The 17,199-nt window shown below is 49.0% G+C and overlaps 1 protein-coding gene across 1 annotated transcript; it reads left to right on the forward strand.

Annotated features, from left to right (window-relative positions):
• The first annotated feature begins 258 nt into the window (after window positions 1-258).
• Window positions 259-14,905, forward strand: ERRFI1 (ERBB receptor feedback inhibitor 1). Its single transcript, XM_028108479.2, has 4 exons — window positions 259-401; window positions 10,876-11,069; window positions 11,181-11,257; window positions 12,193-14,905. The coding sequence occupies exons 2-4, from the start codon at window positions 10,948-10,950 to the stop codon at window positions 13,374-13,376; spliced, it is 1,383 nt and encodes a 460-aa protein (XP_027964280.1). The 5' UTR covers window positions 259-401; window positions 10,876-10,947; the 3' UTR covers window positions 13,377-14,905.
• The last annotated feature ends 2,294 nt before the right edge of the window (window positions 14,906-17,199 follow it).

Genomic DNA, 17,199 nt, shown 5'->3' on the forward strand with positions numbered 1-17,199 from the left:
TCGGATCCGACAGAGCCGAGGCGCGGAGGCCGCCGAGGCCCAGAAATGGTTCCCTCAGAGACAAAGGCCGCATCCCCGCTGGGCCGCGCGACGCCGGTGGACCCCACGCCAGCGCCTGGGCGGCGGCATCGCCCCTTTAAGCGGCGCGCGGCCGGGACTGGCTGAGCGGGAGAGGCGGGGCGCCGAGCGTCGACGTCACGGCCGCCCTGCTCGCTATATATTGCGGCGTCGGCTGCCGCGCAGACCGCGGCCGAGTGCGAGCGGGGAGCGCAGTCGGAGAGAGGCGGCCAGCGAGTGGCGAGGCGCCTGCGCGGTGTCCGGGCCCCTGAGCCCGCGGCGCTGAGCCAGCCGGGACGGACATGCGCGGGAGGGCGCCGTGGGGCAGCCGCGGCTCCGCAGGGGTAAGGGGCCTGCGGGCCGGGGGTGGGGTGGGGTGGGGAGAGCGGCGCCGCTCCGCGTCCGCGCCCCTGCCGGGCCCCTGCGCCGGGCTGCGGGCGACTCCCGACGCTGGGCGGGTCCCCGGGGCGCGGAGAGGGTCGCCGCGACGCGGAGTCTCCCGGGACGGACGGACAGACGAACGGACGGGGCGTCGGGGGGAGGGGCCGGTTCGGGGGCGCTGCGCGGGGGCCTGGGCTTCGGGAGCGGCCGCCGGGGTCCTGCGCCCGTGAGGCTGGCGGCGGCCTCAGCGTCCTCCCTTCCACAATGGGGCTGCGCTGCCCCGGCGCGCACCGTGCGTCCGTCAGCCCCGTCCCGAAGGTTGTGCTGGGGGATGGCCGGCCCGCGGTCCCTCTGCTCGGTCCCTCGGCGACGGCGGTCGTCCCCGGTTAGGGTCCTTGAATTCCACGGAGTAGTTCCGAGCCCCTCTTACTCTTGTCTCTCAGAAACGCGATCTTTTGGTCGGAACGTCCTAAATACTGTTTCCGAAGGAATTGGAACTGCAGAATTCTGTGTTCGGAACGTGACTGCTTATTGGGTGTTTTCTCGTGTGTAGGTGCGTGTGTATTTATATGTATATCACAGCCTCGTACAAATTAGATGACTTCTTAACCATGATTGGTGCTGTATTGGTGCTTGCAAAGTCTTTATTGGGATTTCGTCATTGCTTGAAAGGAACCAGTCTCTTACCTGATAAAAAAATATGAATAGATTGTTAGTCATAAACTTAAGTGCAGTCAGAATAGACTGTAGCTTTAAAAGAGATGTGTTGGTGACTTTAGGTACACCTGCAACACAGGTAGGGCCGGACTGGTTTCTAAGCAACTGTCAGAGGTGAAGAAAGGTGAGGTTAAAATGCCTTTTTTCTTCCCCTGAAGAACAGTATTCCGCACGGTTTTCAGCTTTTATAAATCTGTAAGAATGCAAAGGGTATGTGTTTGTTGGGATACTGAAACATTCACCATACCACGTCTGTTTTTCCCCCCATTTCTGTAATCACACAGTTTTCAGCAAAGTTTTACTTAAACAGACCAAAGACAGGAGGCCAGGTACCAATTTCAGCAATGGACCAAATTTTGCAAAGACAGAATAAAAGTTGGCTTAATTGTGCTATGACTGGTTACCGGTATGTACTGCTATCTTTTCCAGATATTTGCCGATTTGAAGAGAAATACATACAGCTTTTAGCCTGAACTTCAGATGCCATTTGTCAGTTTCTTCACTTCACACAGAGGTTTATTTTCAGCTGCATGTCTCAGTGGATACTGACTAATAAGTGATAGAGGTCCTGGGCTAACAGTATATAACCTGACGTATATTAGATTGTAAACTCCTTAAGGGCAGGAACTCTTACTTGTAAGCTTCTGTCTTGCGCAGCCTTGCACACAGTTGATGGTTGGTAAATAATGGCATGGAAGCATATTTTACATCTTAAAGCTCAGCAGGATTGGATCAGTCACTGATAAGGGTGGAAAGCAAATCTTTTTTTATGGCTGTTATGGAATGTCTAAATTATTCATATTTTCGACAGATACGTAAAATTACTGTTTCAGTGAATTGTTTTTCCTCCTTTCAGTCCACAATAGCTACTGGTCACTCTTTCTGTGAGATTTAATTATACTGTAGACTTGGGTTTTTGTTTGGAAATAACTCTTAACTGCTGCTCCTCAGAAGTTGAACGGGATAATACTCCCTTTCAGCTAATACTAATGGTAGCTTTTAAAAGCAAGTTGCCTAAATTACAGGTACAATCTAACATGCTTGAAACTGACCTGAATGTCTGCATACCATCAGGTTGCTTTAGAAAGGTGAGCAGAGGAGGGGAAGGTGGTGCCAAGGGTAATTCCAGGAATTTGAATGTCATCAGCTCCCTCTGCCAGAGAAACAGCTCTGCTTTTAATCTCAATAAATTTGAATTGGTACCTCATCATCAGGGTTCCTTTTGCATCTTTTGGTGCTGGTGTTTGGCCATGCTTCATGAACGCTAAGGAATAACCTACTAGATACTAGACAAACAACATCCAGCTGTACCCGCACAGCATAAACACATGCTCTGTAAAGGTGGATAAAACTGGTGAGTTCACGGTTCTGAATGTTAGTTATTAGCATAATAGAGAAATTTGCTTTAAGGTAGGGAAAAGTTAGTGTGGGACTCAGACTTCAGAAGGGGAAAAGGATTCTGCAATTTGGAATCATTGTTGATAACTTTAACCCAATTCCTCATACTGTAAAATGGGGCAGTATTACTAAGAGGTGAATCTTCCAGGCCTCAGTGAATGCATTTGTAAAATATGGGGCTCTGGCTGCATGAGTTTTACTCCTTTTCCGCTCCACAGTGCCGTGGTTCAGCATTTCAGGGGAAGCAGTAGGTGGGTAAGGATGAGAAGACATTGATGCTCTTCTTGAAGACCCACAGAATATGAAACCTGTCCAGGTACAGATTATTTAAAATAATCTGTATTTTATTCCCTCTGAGTGGAATGCTCTTCTGATTCTTCTCATGGCTGCCTCCTTTTCGTCATTAAATTTCAGTTTAAAAAAGTCACCTCAGGGAGGTCTCCCCTAACTACCCTTGTCAATCCGGCCTCCCCACTCTGTCCTCCTGGGGGAAGTTATCACAATCTGAAATTGCTTCTTGTCTCCTCATTAAATTGAGGCTTTCTCAGGCAGCAGCTGCGTCTCTTTCACTACCATAGGATCTACCCCAGAGTAAGCACTTGAGAACCATTTGTGGAAATAACTCATCCTTGCCCTCTAAGAATTTGTGGGTGAAACCCTGTGCATGGAGCTCCAGTTCCTATCTCTGCAATGGGCTTGCACTGAGGTCTTGAGCATTTCGCTTGGCCATCCCTGCTTCAGTTTTCCTACTGATAAATTAGAACATTAGAGAAGTGAGGTTCGGGTGCCTGGGTGGCTCAGTCAGTTAAGTGTCTGACTCCTGATTTCGGGGTCAGGAGATCGAGTCTCCCCCTCCCCTCGGGCTCCACACTCAGCAGCGGGGAGGCTGCTTGAGATTCTCTCTCTCCCTCTGCCCCGCCCCTTCCTCATGCTCTCTTTCTGTCTCTAAAATAAATAAAATCTTTTTTTTAAAAAAAGGAAAAGAAAGAAGTGAGGTTTTTGCCTAGAATGAAGAGACAGTGGAGAGGACAGGAGTGAAAGTGTGGCAGGGGATGCTGGGTCAGAGAGCAGAAGAGCCTCACTGGCCTTTCTGCTCACAGAAAATGTTTGGCCTCACATCCTCATCTGCAAAACGCAGAGTGTTATATCCCTGCCTCCTCTTAGAGGGATGTGGTGGGGATCAGGTGAGATGCTGTGTCAGAAAGTGCTTTGTAATTTGTAGAGTGCTTTACAAATGCAAGATACTCTACTATTAAATTCCAGACTTGAAAATGGATCCTCATTGTAACACCATTGCCAGGATCCATGCTGCGAGATTGAGGCCCGTTGGGTGTATGTGGGGACCCCTTTTACGGGGGAAGACAGATATGCGTGATACCAAGTATCATGTTGTAACGGGTTGTGTAATGGTGGGCTGCCAGTGTATTCTCAAAGATTGAGGGCTTCAAAAGAATTGCTTGAAGTAGTCACAGAATATAAAATTGACACCTTAACCCACCCTTCCAGAGGATACATAGGCCAAATCTGCAATTAATAACTTTCACAGGAGGATCTGAAGGAGTTGAAGTAAAACAGGAACTTTCATAGTCTAAGGTTACCCAAAAAAAACTATTACCAAGCAGCAAATCCCCAGAAAAGTCTGTCTGAGCCACACTTAAACACAAGCCTTGTAGTGGGTCAGATCTTACTCCCAGTTAGGAGCCTGAGGGGCTCGGAGAGGCCGGGTGGTGTGGTGAGAGCCTGGCTTAAAGTCTCTAGCACCCACCATTGACCGGGAACAAGTGACTTAACTTGGTGTGCCTCTGGTCCCTCATCTGTAAATGAGGGTCATAATAGTAACCCGCCCCACAGGGTTGTTAAGAGGATTAAATAAATTATACATATAAATCACTTAGAACAATGCTTGTCGGATAAGTTTCCAAGAATTAGTTTATTTTTTGTACAGGTTTTACGTTCCTTGTAACAATCTGGAGTTACCCATTGGGTGACTCCAGTGCTCATTAAGTAAATTTCAAGTTTTAAAGACTCCCTTCCCATCATTGGACCATTGTGCTCCTTGTCGTTAAGATTAGAATAGAACCCACATATTTTTTCCATTTGGAAATCTATTATGTGTATGTCTAAAAGGAATGATATTTTCCCATCCCGTGTGTGTGTTGCTACTGATGCTAGCGTCTGTAGGGACAGTACAAAGGACAAGAGACTGCATCCCCGCTGCGGTATACTTCTGCCCCTGCACGAAGGCCGTGTAGGACACCAAGTGAATCAAAAGGCTATTGATGACGATGGCTATGGAACGAATAGGTTTTTTGTTAGTTTGCCATTTCTTAAAGTACTCAGCTAGAAAATACTCTGAATTATTCAAGAAATTATGTCACTCAGCTTTGCTTTTGACAGGCTGAAGATAAATTATTTTCCTTATTGCCTCAGTTTTTACCACCTACAAGTGGGCCGTTATGTGGCCCGCTGAAGGGAGGATGGATGCCGCGGGGGACAAAATGTCCATCCTCACCCCGCAGAGCTGCGTTGCCGGGGGTCCTGAAGCCGTCACGTTGACCTTGAATTCATGCAGGAGCATTTCAGTGACTTAATATAAAAGGTGAAGTCCTCTATGCTTTTATTCTGAAGGCTATTTATGCTTCCTCTGGTAGCAGGGGGAGTGTGAAGGACATTCCTGCCCGCCTCGCCCTTCACTCCCTACCCCCAGAGCATGGTCTGTTAACAGTGAAATCTGAGAAGAACCCTGAATTAGGGCTTTTGATTGCGAAGAGTCCTTTGCTCAGTAAGTAAACTTCGGTCATGCAACACTGGATGTCATAGACACTGAATGTGTTACCTGAATGTGAGTGTTACATCAGTGAGTCTTCTCGTGTTCTTTTTTTTTTTTTTTTTTTTTTTAAAGATTTTACTTATTTGACAGAGAGAGACACAGCGAGAGAGGGAACACAAGCAGGGGGAGTGGGAGAGGGAGAAGCAGGCTTCCCGCCGAGCAGGGAGCCAGATGCGGGGCTCGATCCCAGGACCCTGGGACCATGACCCGAGCTGAAGGCAGACGCTTAACGACTGAGCCACCCAGGCGCCCTCTCGTGTTCTTAGTAAAAGTTAAAATTCGGTAAAACAGCCACACTCAGTGTTCAGTGTGTCGAATAGCTTGGCTGCCAGTGCTTTAGACACTAACACAATAAAAATGATGGGATTTTGTTTTGTTTTTAATATTCTCAAAGGTGATTACTTTAGGCACTTTAAGACTGAAGATAAACATGCAGATGGTGGTTTATGTGGGGAGAATCTAAAACCATGGAATTAAAAAGAAAATTTTTTTTTTAATAAAAAATAAAATCATGGAATTTGTCACGTTCCGAAATCAGTTTCTTTTTACAAATCTTGGCTTTGAATAGGATTATCTTCTGTCTCTATCGGTAAGGAAATAGTCATGTAGGTAGTTGTTAAATAAGGTTGAAAAGACCATTTATCACCCTGAATAAACAGAAATCAGGTTCTAAAACCAGATTGAAAGAAGGAAATTACATCACACTTTTAAATAAGGAAGCGCTGGGCAGAACTGGATGAGTTGTATGACAAAAATGTGCCCCTCCTCCTCTTGTGGATTGCTTTTGAGATTTATTAATGAGATCTGCTGGAAGGTAAGCACATCTAGGTTACTGTCTTAAGGTAGCCTGGTTTAAAAAAAAAAAAAAGTTTCAAAGTGACTTTCCTCATTCTAAAGGCATGTGATTTCACCTTAATAAAGCATCTATGGTATGCTTTTTGGGGTAGCCTTTTTTGTTTTCTTTAAGGAAAGTGACCTTAAATTTAGCCACAAAAACAGTAGGTGCAGAAGGCACAGTGTGGAAGAGAGGGTGAAATTCATTATTTTCAGAAAGCTCTCCCCTGGTTGCTTAAGTGAATGTACAGTAATAGAAACCAATTTAGAAAGTTACACTGTTAACCACTTAAGCTTAGAGTTTTTACCCAGTCTGCAAACTGTCCACTTTAGATCTTGGAAAGGAATGTAATGGAAAATCCTTTGCCTGCTATTTACCTAAACTTGTCACATTATCATCGGGATGTGTCCACCCACATTAGGTTTATCCCTTAGTTCTTCACTGATTTACAGGACACGTGAGTCTGTCATGTCATTACTTTTTTTAAAAGTGAGAGGAGTATTTTCTCAATATCTGGTTAGTAAATATCAGAAGCGAATGATGCCAGGATCTACACGGTAGGGGAGGAAAAGAAGGCCTGTCCCAAAAAATTTGGAGGATGGGCAAGAAATCGGGGCATGGCACGAAATAACCCAAGAACATGGGGACCCGCGCTGGCTTTTCAGCAGGGAGCCAGGTAGTGGACAAGGTGGTGTGACAGATGGCCTCCAAGGAAAAGGTGCATTCTAACAGAGATGAGGGGGAAAGAGAAGGAAGAGCTTGAAGAAGGTGGATCAGGGCCTGCCTTGTTAGAGAGGCCTTAAGGCCAGCCTGTAGAGCTTTTCTTTAGAAGCGTTGGAAGATTTTTGAGCAGTGGAAGATCTGAATTTGCACTGCAGTTCAGGAATATGGATCTGGTACTGGTGTGTAGGGCAGCTTAGGTATTTTCAGACCCAGGGCAGAGCGGTGCCCGTGAACGGAAGGAAGAGAGGTTTGAGAAGCAGTGTAGAAATAGGCTATGGAACTGGGCGATTGAATGTGCATCTGTCGCAACTCAGGTTATTAAAAATGGTGCCTGTAGGAGAAGTGGGATCTTCACAGACCCTGAACTGGTTTGGGAAGGGGGAGGGGGTGTGAAGTAAGTGACAGGAGTTTGGTTTGTAGCATTGCAGATACCAGAGGGCCATCCAAGTGGAAAGATAATCACCAGACAATAGGAAATGCAAAGTGAAAGCTTGAGCCAGGGCTGGAGTGGAGACTCAGGAGATTGAGGAGCTGTCTACGCAGAGGTGAAGCCATAGAAGTGGATCCAAACTCAAGGAGCGGGGTGGGGAAGGGGACGTTGCAAGGAGAGCAAATCAGAGGACAGCAGCAAGAAACAGATGGTTTTAGGGGATATTATTTTTTGTCTTGAAGTTTTCAAAAAAATTGAGGTTAGTAGGAAACAGTTCCCATCTGGGATTGGTATTTAACTGCATTTTTTTTTTAAAGATTTTATTTATTTATTTGACAGAGAGAGACACAGCAAGAGAGTGAGAACACAAGCAGGGGGAGTGGGAGAGGGAGAAGCAGGCTTCCCGCGGAGCAGGGAGCCCATGTGGGGCTCCATCCCCAGAGCCTGGGATCATGACCTGAGCCGAAGGCAGACGCTTAACAACTGAGCCATCCAGGCGCCCCTTAACTGCATTTTTGACACACTGAAAAGGCCAAAGATTAGTTGATGAATTTTGGGGAAGTTCTTTTGCCCAAGGTCATTCCGATCCTGTTTGACATCATGCTGCCTGGGTCCACATTCGCTCTCATAGTTTGCATTTCATAACAATGCCATCTTGTGCTGAGAGATACTGACTAACTTCCCCACATAGGGCTGTTTTGCAGTTGGTTTCCTATGAATTGTCAGGTAGAGCTGGCTTTACGGTTTACACAGAAACAACATTTGAAACACTGCAGCATTAGTGAAATTTCACTGGAGTGGTGGGTTTCTTTTTAACTTGAGGTTGGCCGGGTTGATTCTCCTTCCGCCCCCTCCCCCCCCCCCGCCCCAAGAGGGTACACACTGCAGACTTGGGGCGTTTTGAGAGAGGCGTGGAAGAGTTGCAGGTGGCTTCCTGCCTCAGCTGGCATTCCCAGGAACACGCCAAAAACGTTTGCTTCCAAACCTACGGCAGGTCCCCCTCCCTGAGCCTATAGTTGGAAGTTATTTTCCAGAAGAGAATATGCAGTTATGTTTCCCTCCTCAGCTTCTCCCATGCAAGCAAGTAGGAAGTTCGGACAGTTTCATAACACGTCCCATTCACAATTCCCCATTGAGATGTAGAGGCAGGTCACCTTCTATGAATACACAAAGACACTATTGTGGTCAGAAGTGAGCTGGCTTAGTGAACACAATTCTTTTTATACTAAAAAAAATTTTTTTTCTGAAGAAAGCTAACAAGTAGGTGATGGAAACAATGAATAAAAAATAACTTTCTAGAATGCATACATAATTTTAAGGGGCCACCGAAATGTGAGTTTAGAATTCCGAGGCCATTCCAGCAGAGGCGATAGTTACACAATCATTCTGTTGAAAGCTAAGATTTAGATGGCATTAGGAGGCTGACACGCAGTAATTATGAGGAGCACTTGCTGGCCTGCAGACAGGTGGGGGTTGGGCCTCCAGAATCCCCCGCAGCATTTTTCTGTAATCTGGATGAGCGATCTCCAAACGTGTGCTTTCAAACTACTTAAATACCATATTCTCCTTCCTAGCTTGGCTTTTCGTTTTTTTACATCACCACAGATACTTTCCCTGTGGTCTTGCCCGTGCTTGTAGGGTGCTGGGGGGTGGGGCGCCACATACCACCAGGCCAGGTACCCAGAGGGGGTGCCGAGCAGTGTGTTCTAAAAATGTTTTGGGTTTTTGGTTTTTTGTTTTTAATTTTCTGTAGCTTTCCTTAATCCAGGTAAAGTAAAAACACGTGGGTTTCTTCTCAAACGTCTGAAGACCAGAAATAAAAAATAAAGACATCTCCCAATAACTTAAAATTTCTAAAATGGTGGGGTTTCTTTCCCCTGTTCTTCATCATTTATCGTTGAGAGACTGATCACAGGAGAACGCTTGACTATTTGAAATAATATTTGACACCTATTTACGTCTCTGCCTTATGGATCAGAGGCAGCTGACTTTGGGAGAGTAAAAAGCCAGGATCACTAATGGTCTGTCTTCGCTTTATCACTGAAACGTTGCTGTTTTTGCATGAAAAACAAACAGTAAGCACTTGCAGAGTGTTGTTTAGATCTGTAGCTAAAAAAAAGACCCCGTGCTGGATTCACGGCATACGTTCAGTTGATCCTGATGGTGGTGGTAATGAGATGGTAACTTATAGTCGTTCATTCAGCACGCGCTCAGTCCTTGAGCCCTTGCTATGTTTCAGGTAGTGACGATTAATGATTGGGACCTAGCCTCTTTCCTGGACTCCCAGTTTAGTGGGTGACAGATCTGTCCATAAAACAGATGACCTCTGTACCCCCTCCCCCATCCCCCAGCATGCATGTCTCCTCTGTGTCGCCTCCCAGTCCTCAGCACACCGCCTGGCCCTGGGTGGCTGCGCGCATGCTTGGGGAGAGCGTGAGAGAGCGTTAGGAAGCATCTGTGCTCATCCCAGAAGGGGTCAGTGTTACACAGAGAGTTGACAGATCATGTCCTGGTGTCTGAAAGAAGAAAAGCTTCAACTTAACACTAAGGAGGCATGAAGGTTCAAAGAAAGCGGAGATGGATGGTAATGAACACCTCTAGCAACAAGGTGTGGGTTGAGCTACTGGTTGACCCCAGATGCAGACCATCTGATGAGGTAGAGGGTCCTCACGCTGGGGAACTACTAGATTAAGAAAAGGGCACTTACTTTAGCCTTTGTCATCTGTGCCTTGCAGGGAGGCATGAATCACGAGGCACTTCGTACAGGAGAATGTGAAGAATGTGCCTTTAAGTTTGTCTTTCAAAGGGAGGAGGAAGCTGTCCATGGCCCCTGCTGAAGCCCGCAACCTTGCAGAACTTGATTTTTACAGAATAATGGAAATTGGGATCTTCATATCTATTTCTTTATTCTCAAATAGGTGGTAACTGGAGAATTTGTCCTCCCAGGGCCAACCCTGAACTACAGAATCCAAACAAATGCTAGGCCCTGGGGTGATCCCCTGCCAGCGTATGATCTCCTGTTCCGTTGAAGCGTTGGGTTCTAGTGAATGTTGGTTCTGCAGGTCTGAGTACAGTAATCTGTGAAATGACCCTACTGGCTTGGGGGACCGGGAGCTCCTTGCCCACTACGGCCACACTCTGGAAGGTCGGTTCATAGGAGGCTAGAGAACTGTGTGCACTTTGGCAAGTGAGCAGGATTTGTCAGGCTGCAGTGGGAGATCTGCTTTTGCTCGCCGTGGATTATTCCTTACTTTGCCGAAAACATCTAAGAGCTTTGATTAGTATCCAACCCCCCCCCCCAAAAAATTGTTCTCAGTGTCTATGTTTTAAGTACCGTCATGAGAAGTAAGGATGAGTTCATGCCAAAAGTTCGGGATCAAGTGAACGTTCTATAACTAAAGTTTTCTGTCCCACATGCCCCCAAGTTCTCTGATATTAGCTCTGTGTGGGTATTTCTGAATTGTTTATTCTCTCATCTCTTCTCTGCCCCTCCCCCGCCAACAGGGAATGCAAGCTACTGGTTGACAACAGATCCCTAGGCCTCACAAGTGTGGAGACCTCCCAGAGTAAGACACCATGTCCACGGCAGGAGTTGCTGCTCAGGAGATTAGAGTCCCATTAAAAACTGGATTTCTGCATGATGGCCAAGCCATGAGGACCGTGAGGACCTGCTGGGGCGGCCGCAGTGAGTTTGAAAAGTAAGCGCAGGACAGAATGGCCCTGAGATCTCCAGGCCCGTCATGTTAAAATGAGATGGAGAATAGGTTGGCTCCTTGTTTATGACCAAAATGTTTTTCCTTTCCTTTCAGTCACTTTTTGAACATTGACCCAATCACCATGGCCTACAGCCTCAACTCTACGGCTCAGGAGCACCTAACATCTCTTGGTATGTGTCCGGAAATCCAAGCGGGGCTAGTGTCTGAGGAGCCAGTTGGCCGTGGGGATGGGGATGGCCCCGGCTGGTCCTGGCTGGTCCTCCAGCACCCTGCTGAAGTGAGGAAGCCACCGGAGCCGTTCCCAGCAGGAGCCTGACCCCTGGTGGCAGCAGGTTCTGAAGAGAACCGTGCCCGGCTCTTGAGCCACCCTGCCCTCATCCTGAGTCACCGATGCCCGGAAGAGACCTAGTTGTGGAAGTGTGATCTCTCATAGTCAGTGAATTCTGATCCCAGCTCTGATCCACATTTAACTTTTAGGGACCTCGGGTGAGATCTCATCTCCCTTACGAGTATCGGGTATGCATCCGAGGGAGATCAAGTAGTGTCCATGTGGATAAAATACTTAGGAAGGTGTGTGATGGGCCGCCTGGCACTTCAGACGTGGGCACTGTGTTGCTTAGATTTTTGTCAGGAGCATTTAGCACATTGCAAGCAGGTCAAAACTCTCCTGACGTCACGTTGGCACTAACAGTGCGGACCCGGTGTCGCCTCACTCACACCCTGCCTGCCTCTTGTCGCCGCATCTCTTACCCGGCCGGGCTGGTGTGGTGCGGTTGTCACGGAAATTATACGCTGCTCGTCGTCTGCAAATTTTGCACATGTCACAAAACCTGCCGAGATGTGTGGGCGTGCCCCGCACACATGTCCGAGGGAGATGGAAGAGATAACTTGCTCTTTGAACCAGATCATGTGCATTAGCTATCTTCTGGCCCCTAATTACACCTGTGGCTGTCCCCTGGGTGTTCTCAGGGCGGCAGCCATCAGGTGTGAGCTGCCTTAGCAGAGAGCCGGGGGCACCCGGGTAGCCGGGCTCGGCCTCAAGGGGCTGGGGGAGAGCGCTGTGCACACGCGCAGGCCTTTTACTCACCCCTCTCGTTCGTTCTAGGGCACGCGGCGACATCTGGTCCGAAGAACGGCAGCCACTTTGCAGAAAACGGCCCCGCTCAGAAGCCCAGCCTGGCCCCTCTTATCATTCCCCCGGGCGAAGACTCGGGGCAGCGTGAAGAGGAGCGAGTCGTGTGTGGTTTTAAGAAACTGTCAGTGAACGGGGTCTGTGCTTCTCCTCCTCCGCTCACCCCCATAAAGAACCCCCCGTCCCCCTTCCCCTGCGCGGCTGTCTGTGAGCGGGGCTCCAGGCCCCTCCCGCCGCTGCCCATCTCAGAAGACCTCTCTCTGGACGAGACAGACTGCGAGGTAGAATTCCTCACCAGCTCAGACACGGACTTCCTCTTAGAAGACTGTACGCTCTCTGGCTTCAAATATGATGTTCCCGGCAGGCGAAGCTTCCGTGGGTGTGGACAGATCAACTACGCATATTTCGATACCCCGGCTGTCTCTGCAGCAGATCTCAGCCAGGCCCCTGACCAAAATGGAGGGGTGCAGAATTCTAATCCTCCTCCACCTCAGACCCACCGAAGACTAAGAAGGTCTCATTCAGGACCAGCTGGATCCTTTAATAAGCCAGCCATAAGGATATCCAGCTACATACACAGAGCTTCTCCGAACTCCGATGAAGACAAACCTGAGGTGCCCCCCAGGGTCCCCATACCTCCGAGGCCAGTGAAGCCAGATTATAGAAGGTGGTCAGCAGAAGTTACTTCGAGCACCTACAGTGATGAAGATAGGCCTCCCAAAGTACCACCCAGAGAACCTTTATCCCGGAGTAACTCCCGCACACCCAGCCCCAAAAGCCTCCCGTCTTACCTCAATGGGGTCATGCCCCCTACGCAGAGCTTTGCCCCTGATCCCAAGTACGTCAGCAGCAAAGCCCTGCAAAGACAGAACAGCGAAGGATCTGCCAATAAGGTTCCTTGCATTCTGCCCATTATTGAAAATGGGAAGAAGGTTAGCTCGACACATTATTACCTACTACCTGAGAGACCACCGTACCTGGACAAATACGAAAAGTTCTTTCGGGAAGCAGAAGAAACAAACTCAAGCACCCAAACCCAGCCCCTGTGTGCTGACCGCAGTGCCGTCTCAGCCGCAGACAAGCTGGACTCGAAAACAAAACTGGATCCAGGTGGCCATGTGAAGCGCAAACATCTGTCCTATGTGGTTTCTCCTTAGGCTCTGGGGTCGCGCGGTTCAGCAGGGGCTCCCTGGGAGCAAACGGTTCTCAGGCCACTTCCCCATTCGGTTGCAGTTCACAGGGAAATGTTTCAGATTGCAGCATAAAAGAGTCGAACCCTCCATGTTAGAGAGAGAGAGGGTCAGCAGCCGTGGGGCACGCTCGTGCTGAGAAGCCCTGATTTTGTTGGCGTTGGAGAAAAGTCTGTTTCAGCCCGGAATGTAAAGCTGTGCAGGTGGGGAGGGAAGGCTGGGGAACCTCTGACATGTGTATACGTTAGAGACCTGTAGAAGCCTGTGGGGCAACCTCAGGCCATAGTCGCAGGGTAACCAGTTAGTTGCTACCTTAGAGTAACATGTATTCAGAATGATAATACAAGCTGGAGGACGACTCCTGACCGAAAATTGAGCAAATGGAAGAAAACACAGTATTGTTTAGATCGGAATCATAAAACAAAACAAAAAACCCGTTTTTGCTTAGTTGGAAAGGGTCTGGCTCTCGGGCCCATGAAGTTCTTCTGTCTCCTTTATTTCTGCAAGCAGTCTGTGCCCCCAGGGGCAGGGCGCACGTCCGTCTGTCCGTCCGTCCCGTGGCTCCACCTGCCCAGTTCACAAATCTCCCCGAGGCCTGGGTCCCTCCAGGTTTTGCTCCTGCTCTGATGAGGGGAGGTTGGCAGTGCGCTGGGCAGCCGGCTTCCCCCCTGTGCACGCGTGTCTCACACCTCGAGAAGTGAGAAGATCCCAGAATCCGTAAGCCATTTTTCCTGACAATTCTGCTCCGTTCTGCCCGCTAACATGGCCCGTTGTGGTGCAGGCCTCGCAGCCGCAATGGGAGGGCACGTTCGACTCCCGCGGGAAAGCAGACCGTTCGCCCGTGTTCGTGATGTCAGTTCTACGCAATCGAGAAACAGCCGTGTGACTGAGAGTCACTGGGGGGCGTGTGTTGGGTTTTTGTGTTGGGTTTTTTTGGGGTTTTTTGTTTTGTTTTGTTTTTAGACTGTATTAATAAACAAATACAACACAAGCTGGCCTTGTGTTGCTGGTTCCTATTCAGTATTTCCCCGGGATTGTTTGCTTTTTAAGTAAAACACTTCTGACCAATAGAGCAGTATGTCTTAATAGCACAGGTCACATCAGCATCTTCCTGCTTTTGAGACTCTCCCGGCTGGCTGCTTCACCTGGATTCAGTGAGACCCACAGCATGCGCTGGGGTTTCCACGTGCTTCGATGTATGGATCTTGTATAGATAAGCACAAAGGAGAAGGTGCTCACTAACAGAGGTACATTACTACAATGTTCTCTTAACAGTTAAACAAGCTGTTTACAGTTTAAACTGCTGAATGATATTATTTGAGCTATTTAAAGCTTATATTTTAGTATGAACTAAATGAAGGGTAAGACATGCTTTAGAAAAATGCACTGATTTCTGCATTATGTGTACAGTGTTGGACAAAGGATTTTATTCATTTTTGTTGCATTATTTTGAATATTGTCTTTTCATTTTAATAAAGTTATAATACTATTTATGACACCGTTAACAATGTTTCTTGCCTAAGCTCTTCTAAAAGTTGATGTCTCAAGTACGTTGACAAGCATTGCCATCTCTAAGCACAAGGGAAGATTTTTGACAGCTTCCTAAATGCTTGAAGTTTACTGTCATTCCCTAAAATAAAAGTAATTTGAGCGATTGATACTGAATCTTAACACATGCACAGTGAAAGCGGGCTCTTTGTTTTCACCTTTAACAGTTGAGAGAAGGGACCTGAACTGATGCTGGGGTGTTACTGTCCAAACAGGTGCCACCTGGAGAGGGGCCCTCCCCTCAGGGGGAGCATATGGAAGAAATCAGCTCTCATACAGGCTTGCTGTGACTGAGTTTCAGGATTAGGTCCGGGTTGCTGTGGGCCCTTTGGGAAGCTCTGCTTCTTGTCTGGTGTGAGGCCACCAGAGGAAGCCCAGCCTGCCCAGGCCTCTCACGGGGAGGACAGCCGTGCTCACAGCTTCTGGATGCAGGAGGAAGCCGAGCCGCTGCATGTGAGGGCCCCTCTCCAGCGCCGTGGGGCCCTGTGCTCAGCTCTCCCCTCTCCTGGACCCTGTGGCCAAAACCCAGCCACTCTCGCCCGTCCACAGGCTCCCGGGCAAGGGTGAAGCTCTCCATGACCTTGACTGAGCCCCTGCATGTGCTTGGTATCCTCCAGAGTCAAGAGGGAGGGGGCGGAGGTCAGTGAGCAGGGCTGGGAGTCCACCTCTACCTCCGCCTAATTATGAGTTGGGGAGGTTCTTCAACATCTCTGCCCTTGGGTAGAATGGGGGCAGGGGCGTCCTGATACCCACGATAGGGAATTAATCTGTGACAACTGCATATAAACAACTGCAGCTGGTCCGCGCATGGACTCTCTCACATACATGGTCACTATGCCTTGACAGGTATTATTTTGGACACTTTACAGACGAAGAAATGGGCTTGGGGGAGTGGGTTCCACAGACATTCGCTGGGGAATACCAACCACATTCTAGGTCCTGGGAGGTGAGCATATCCTCTGCCCTCTAGAATTTTTTTTTTTTTTTTTTTCAGATTTTGAGAGAGAAAATGAGTGCGTGCATGTGAGAGGGGGGAGGGGCAGAGGGAGAGAAGCGGACTCCCCCGCTGAGCGGGGAGCCCGATGCGGGGCTCGATCCCAGGACCCTGGGACCATGACCTGAGCCGAAGGCAGACGCTTAACCAACTGAGCCACCCGGGCGCTCCTGCCCCCTAGAACTTAAAGCAGCCCCTGATTATGGTTTGCGGTGACGGTGAGCGCCAACAAGGGGTGAACGGTGGGGCTCTACTCTCTAAGGTGATAAAATGCGAAGCGTCGGACTCAAAGCTGAAGGAGGCGGATTGAGTAGGAAAGGCAGACTGACCAAGTTACACGTGAGCCCCTGAGGCTGGAAAGAAAAGGCTGACGTCTTCCAGAAGCCAGAAGTTGTGGCAGCAGGAGGATGGACGCTGGGCAAGGTAGGGGCCACTCAAAGGTCTCGGTGGGGGAGCAGCAGGATCTGATTGTCTTAAAAAGATCACAGTGGCTGTTGCATGGCGAACAGCTTGAAGAGAAGCCAGGGCGAATGCGGGGGCGTCGGGACGGCAGGCCTCGGGACCCGGAGACACAAGGGGACAGGGAAGATGTCAGGACCAGAGACGGAGAAAACTGGCTTTGAGCGATCCTTCTAGGTAGAAGCGGCAGCTTGGAGACCTTGGGTGGGACGAGCCCAGGGGTGCGTAGCTCTGGCGCCCCCGCCCCCCATTCCCACCCTCAGCCCCTGCGTGAGCTCCACCAGCCTCCCAGGGGCCCAGGGTGGTCCCGGACATGTGAATGGAGCGCCCCCACCGATCCTTACCTGCATCTCATTTTTTGCCTCTTCTTTCCCCCTTCCACTGCCTTTCCTTGTATTTTGGTCAAGACCATCTTTTTTGCTTTCTTGGGTTTGTTGTTGTTGTTTTTTTAAGATTTCTTTTATTTTAGAAAGCGTGCTTGGAGAGAGGAGGGGCAGAGGCAGAGGGAGAGAGAATCTCAAGCAGACTCCCTGCTGAGCACAGAGCCCCAGGTGGGGCTCAATCTCACAACCCCCAGATCGTGACCTGAGCCGAAATCAAGAGTCGGCCACTTAACGGACTGAACCCCCCAGGCACCCCAAACCCATCTTTAATTAGCTCCACATTTGCTTCCCTCTGAATCTTTGCATTTTTCCTTGATTTTGCAAGAATACGCTTTTTCCCTATCTTTTCGTGGCCAACCAAATGCACCTCACCGCGGTGTGAACGCCACGCAACTAAAACGCCGTC

The sequence above is a fragment of the Eumetopias jubatus genome, unplaced genomic scaffold, assembly GCF_037043125.1.
Source record: "Eumetopias jubatus isolate StellerSeaLion01/CBP00866 unplaced genomic scaffold, mEumJub1_p1.0 scaffold_4, whole genome shotgun sequence".
Taxonomy (NCBI): domain Eukaryota; kingdom Metazoa; phylum Chordata; class Mammalia; order Carnivora; family Otariidae; genus Eumetopias; species Eumetopias jubatus.

Excerpts from the sequence above, each read along its gene's own strand:
- ERRFI1 (XM_028108479.2), top strand. The coding sequence starts at position 10,948 with ATGTCCACGGCAGGAGTTGCTGCTCAGGAGATTAGAGTCCCATTAAAA. Across the intron at positions 11,070-11,180 it reads GGCCGCAGTGAGTTTGAAAA|TCACTTTTTGAACATTGACC; the intron begins GTAAGCGCAGGA and ends CTTTCCTTTCAG. Across the intron at positions 11,258-12,192 it reads GGAGCACCTAACATCTCTTG|GGCACGCGGCGACATCTGGT; the intron begins GTATGTGTCCGG and ends CGTTCGTTCTAG.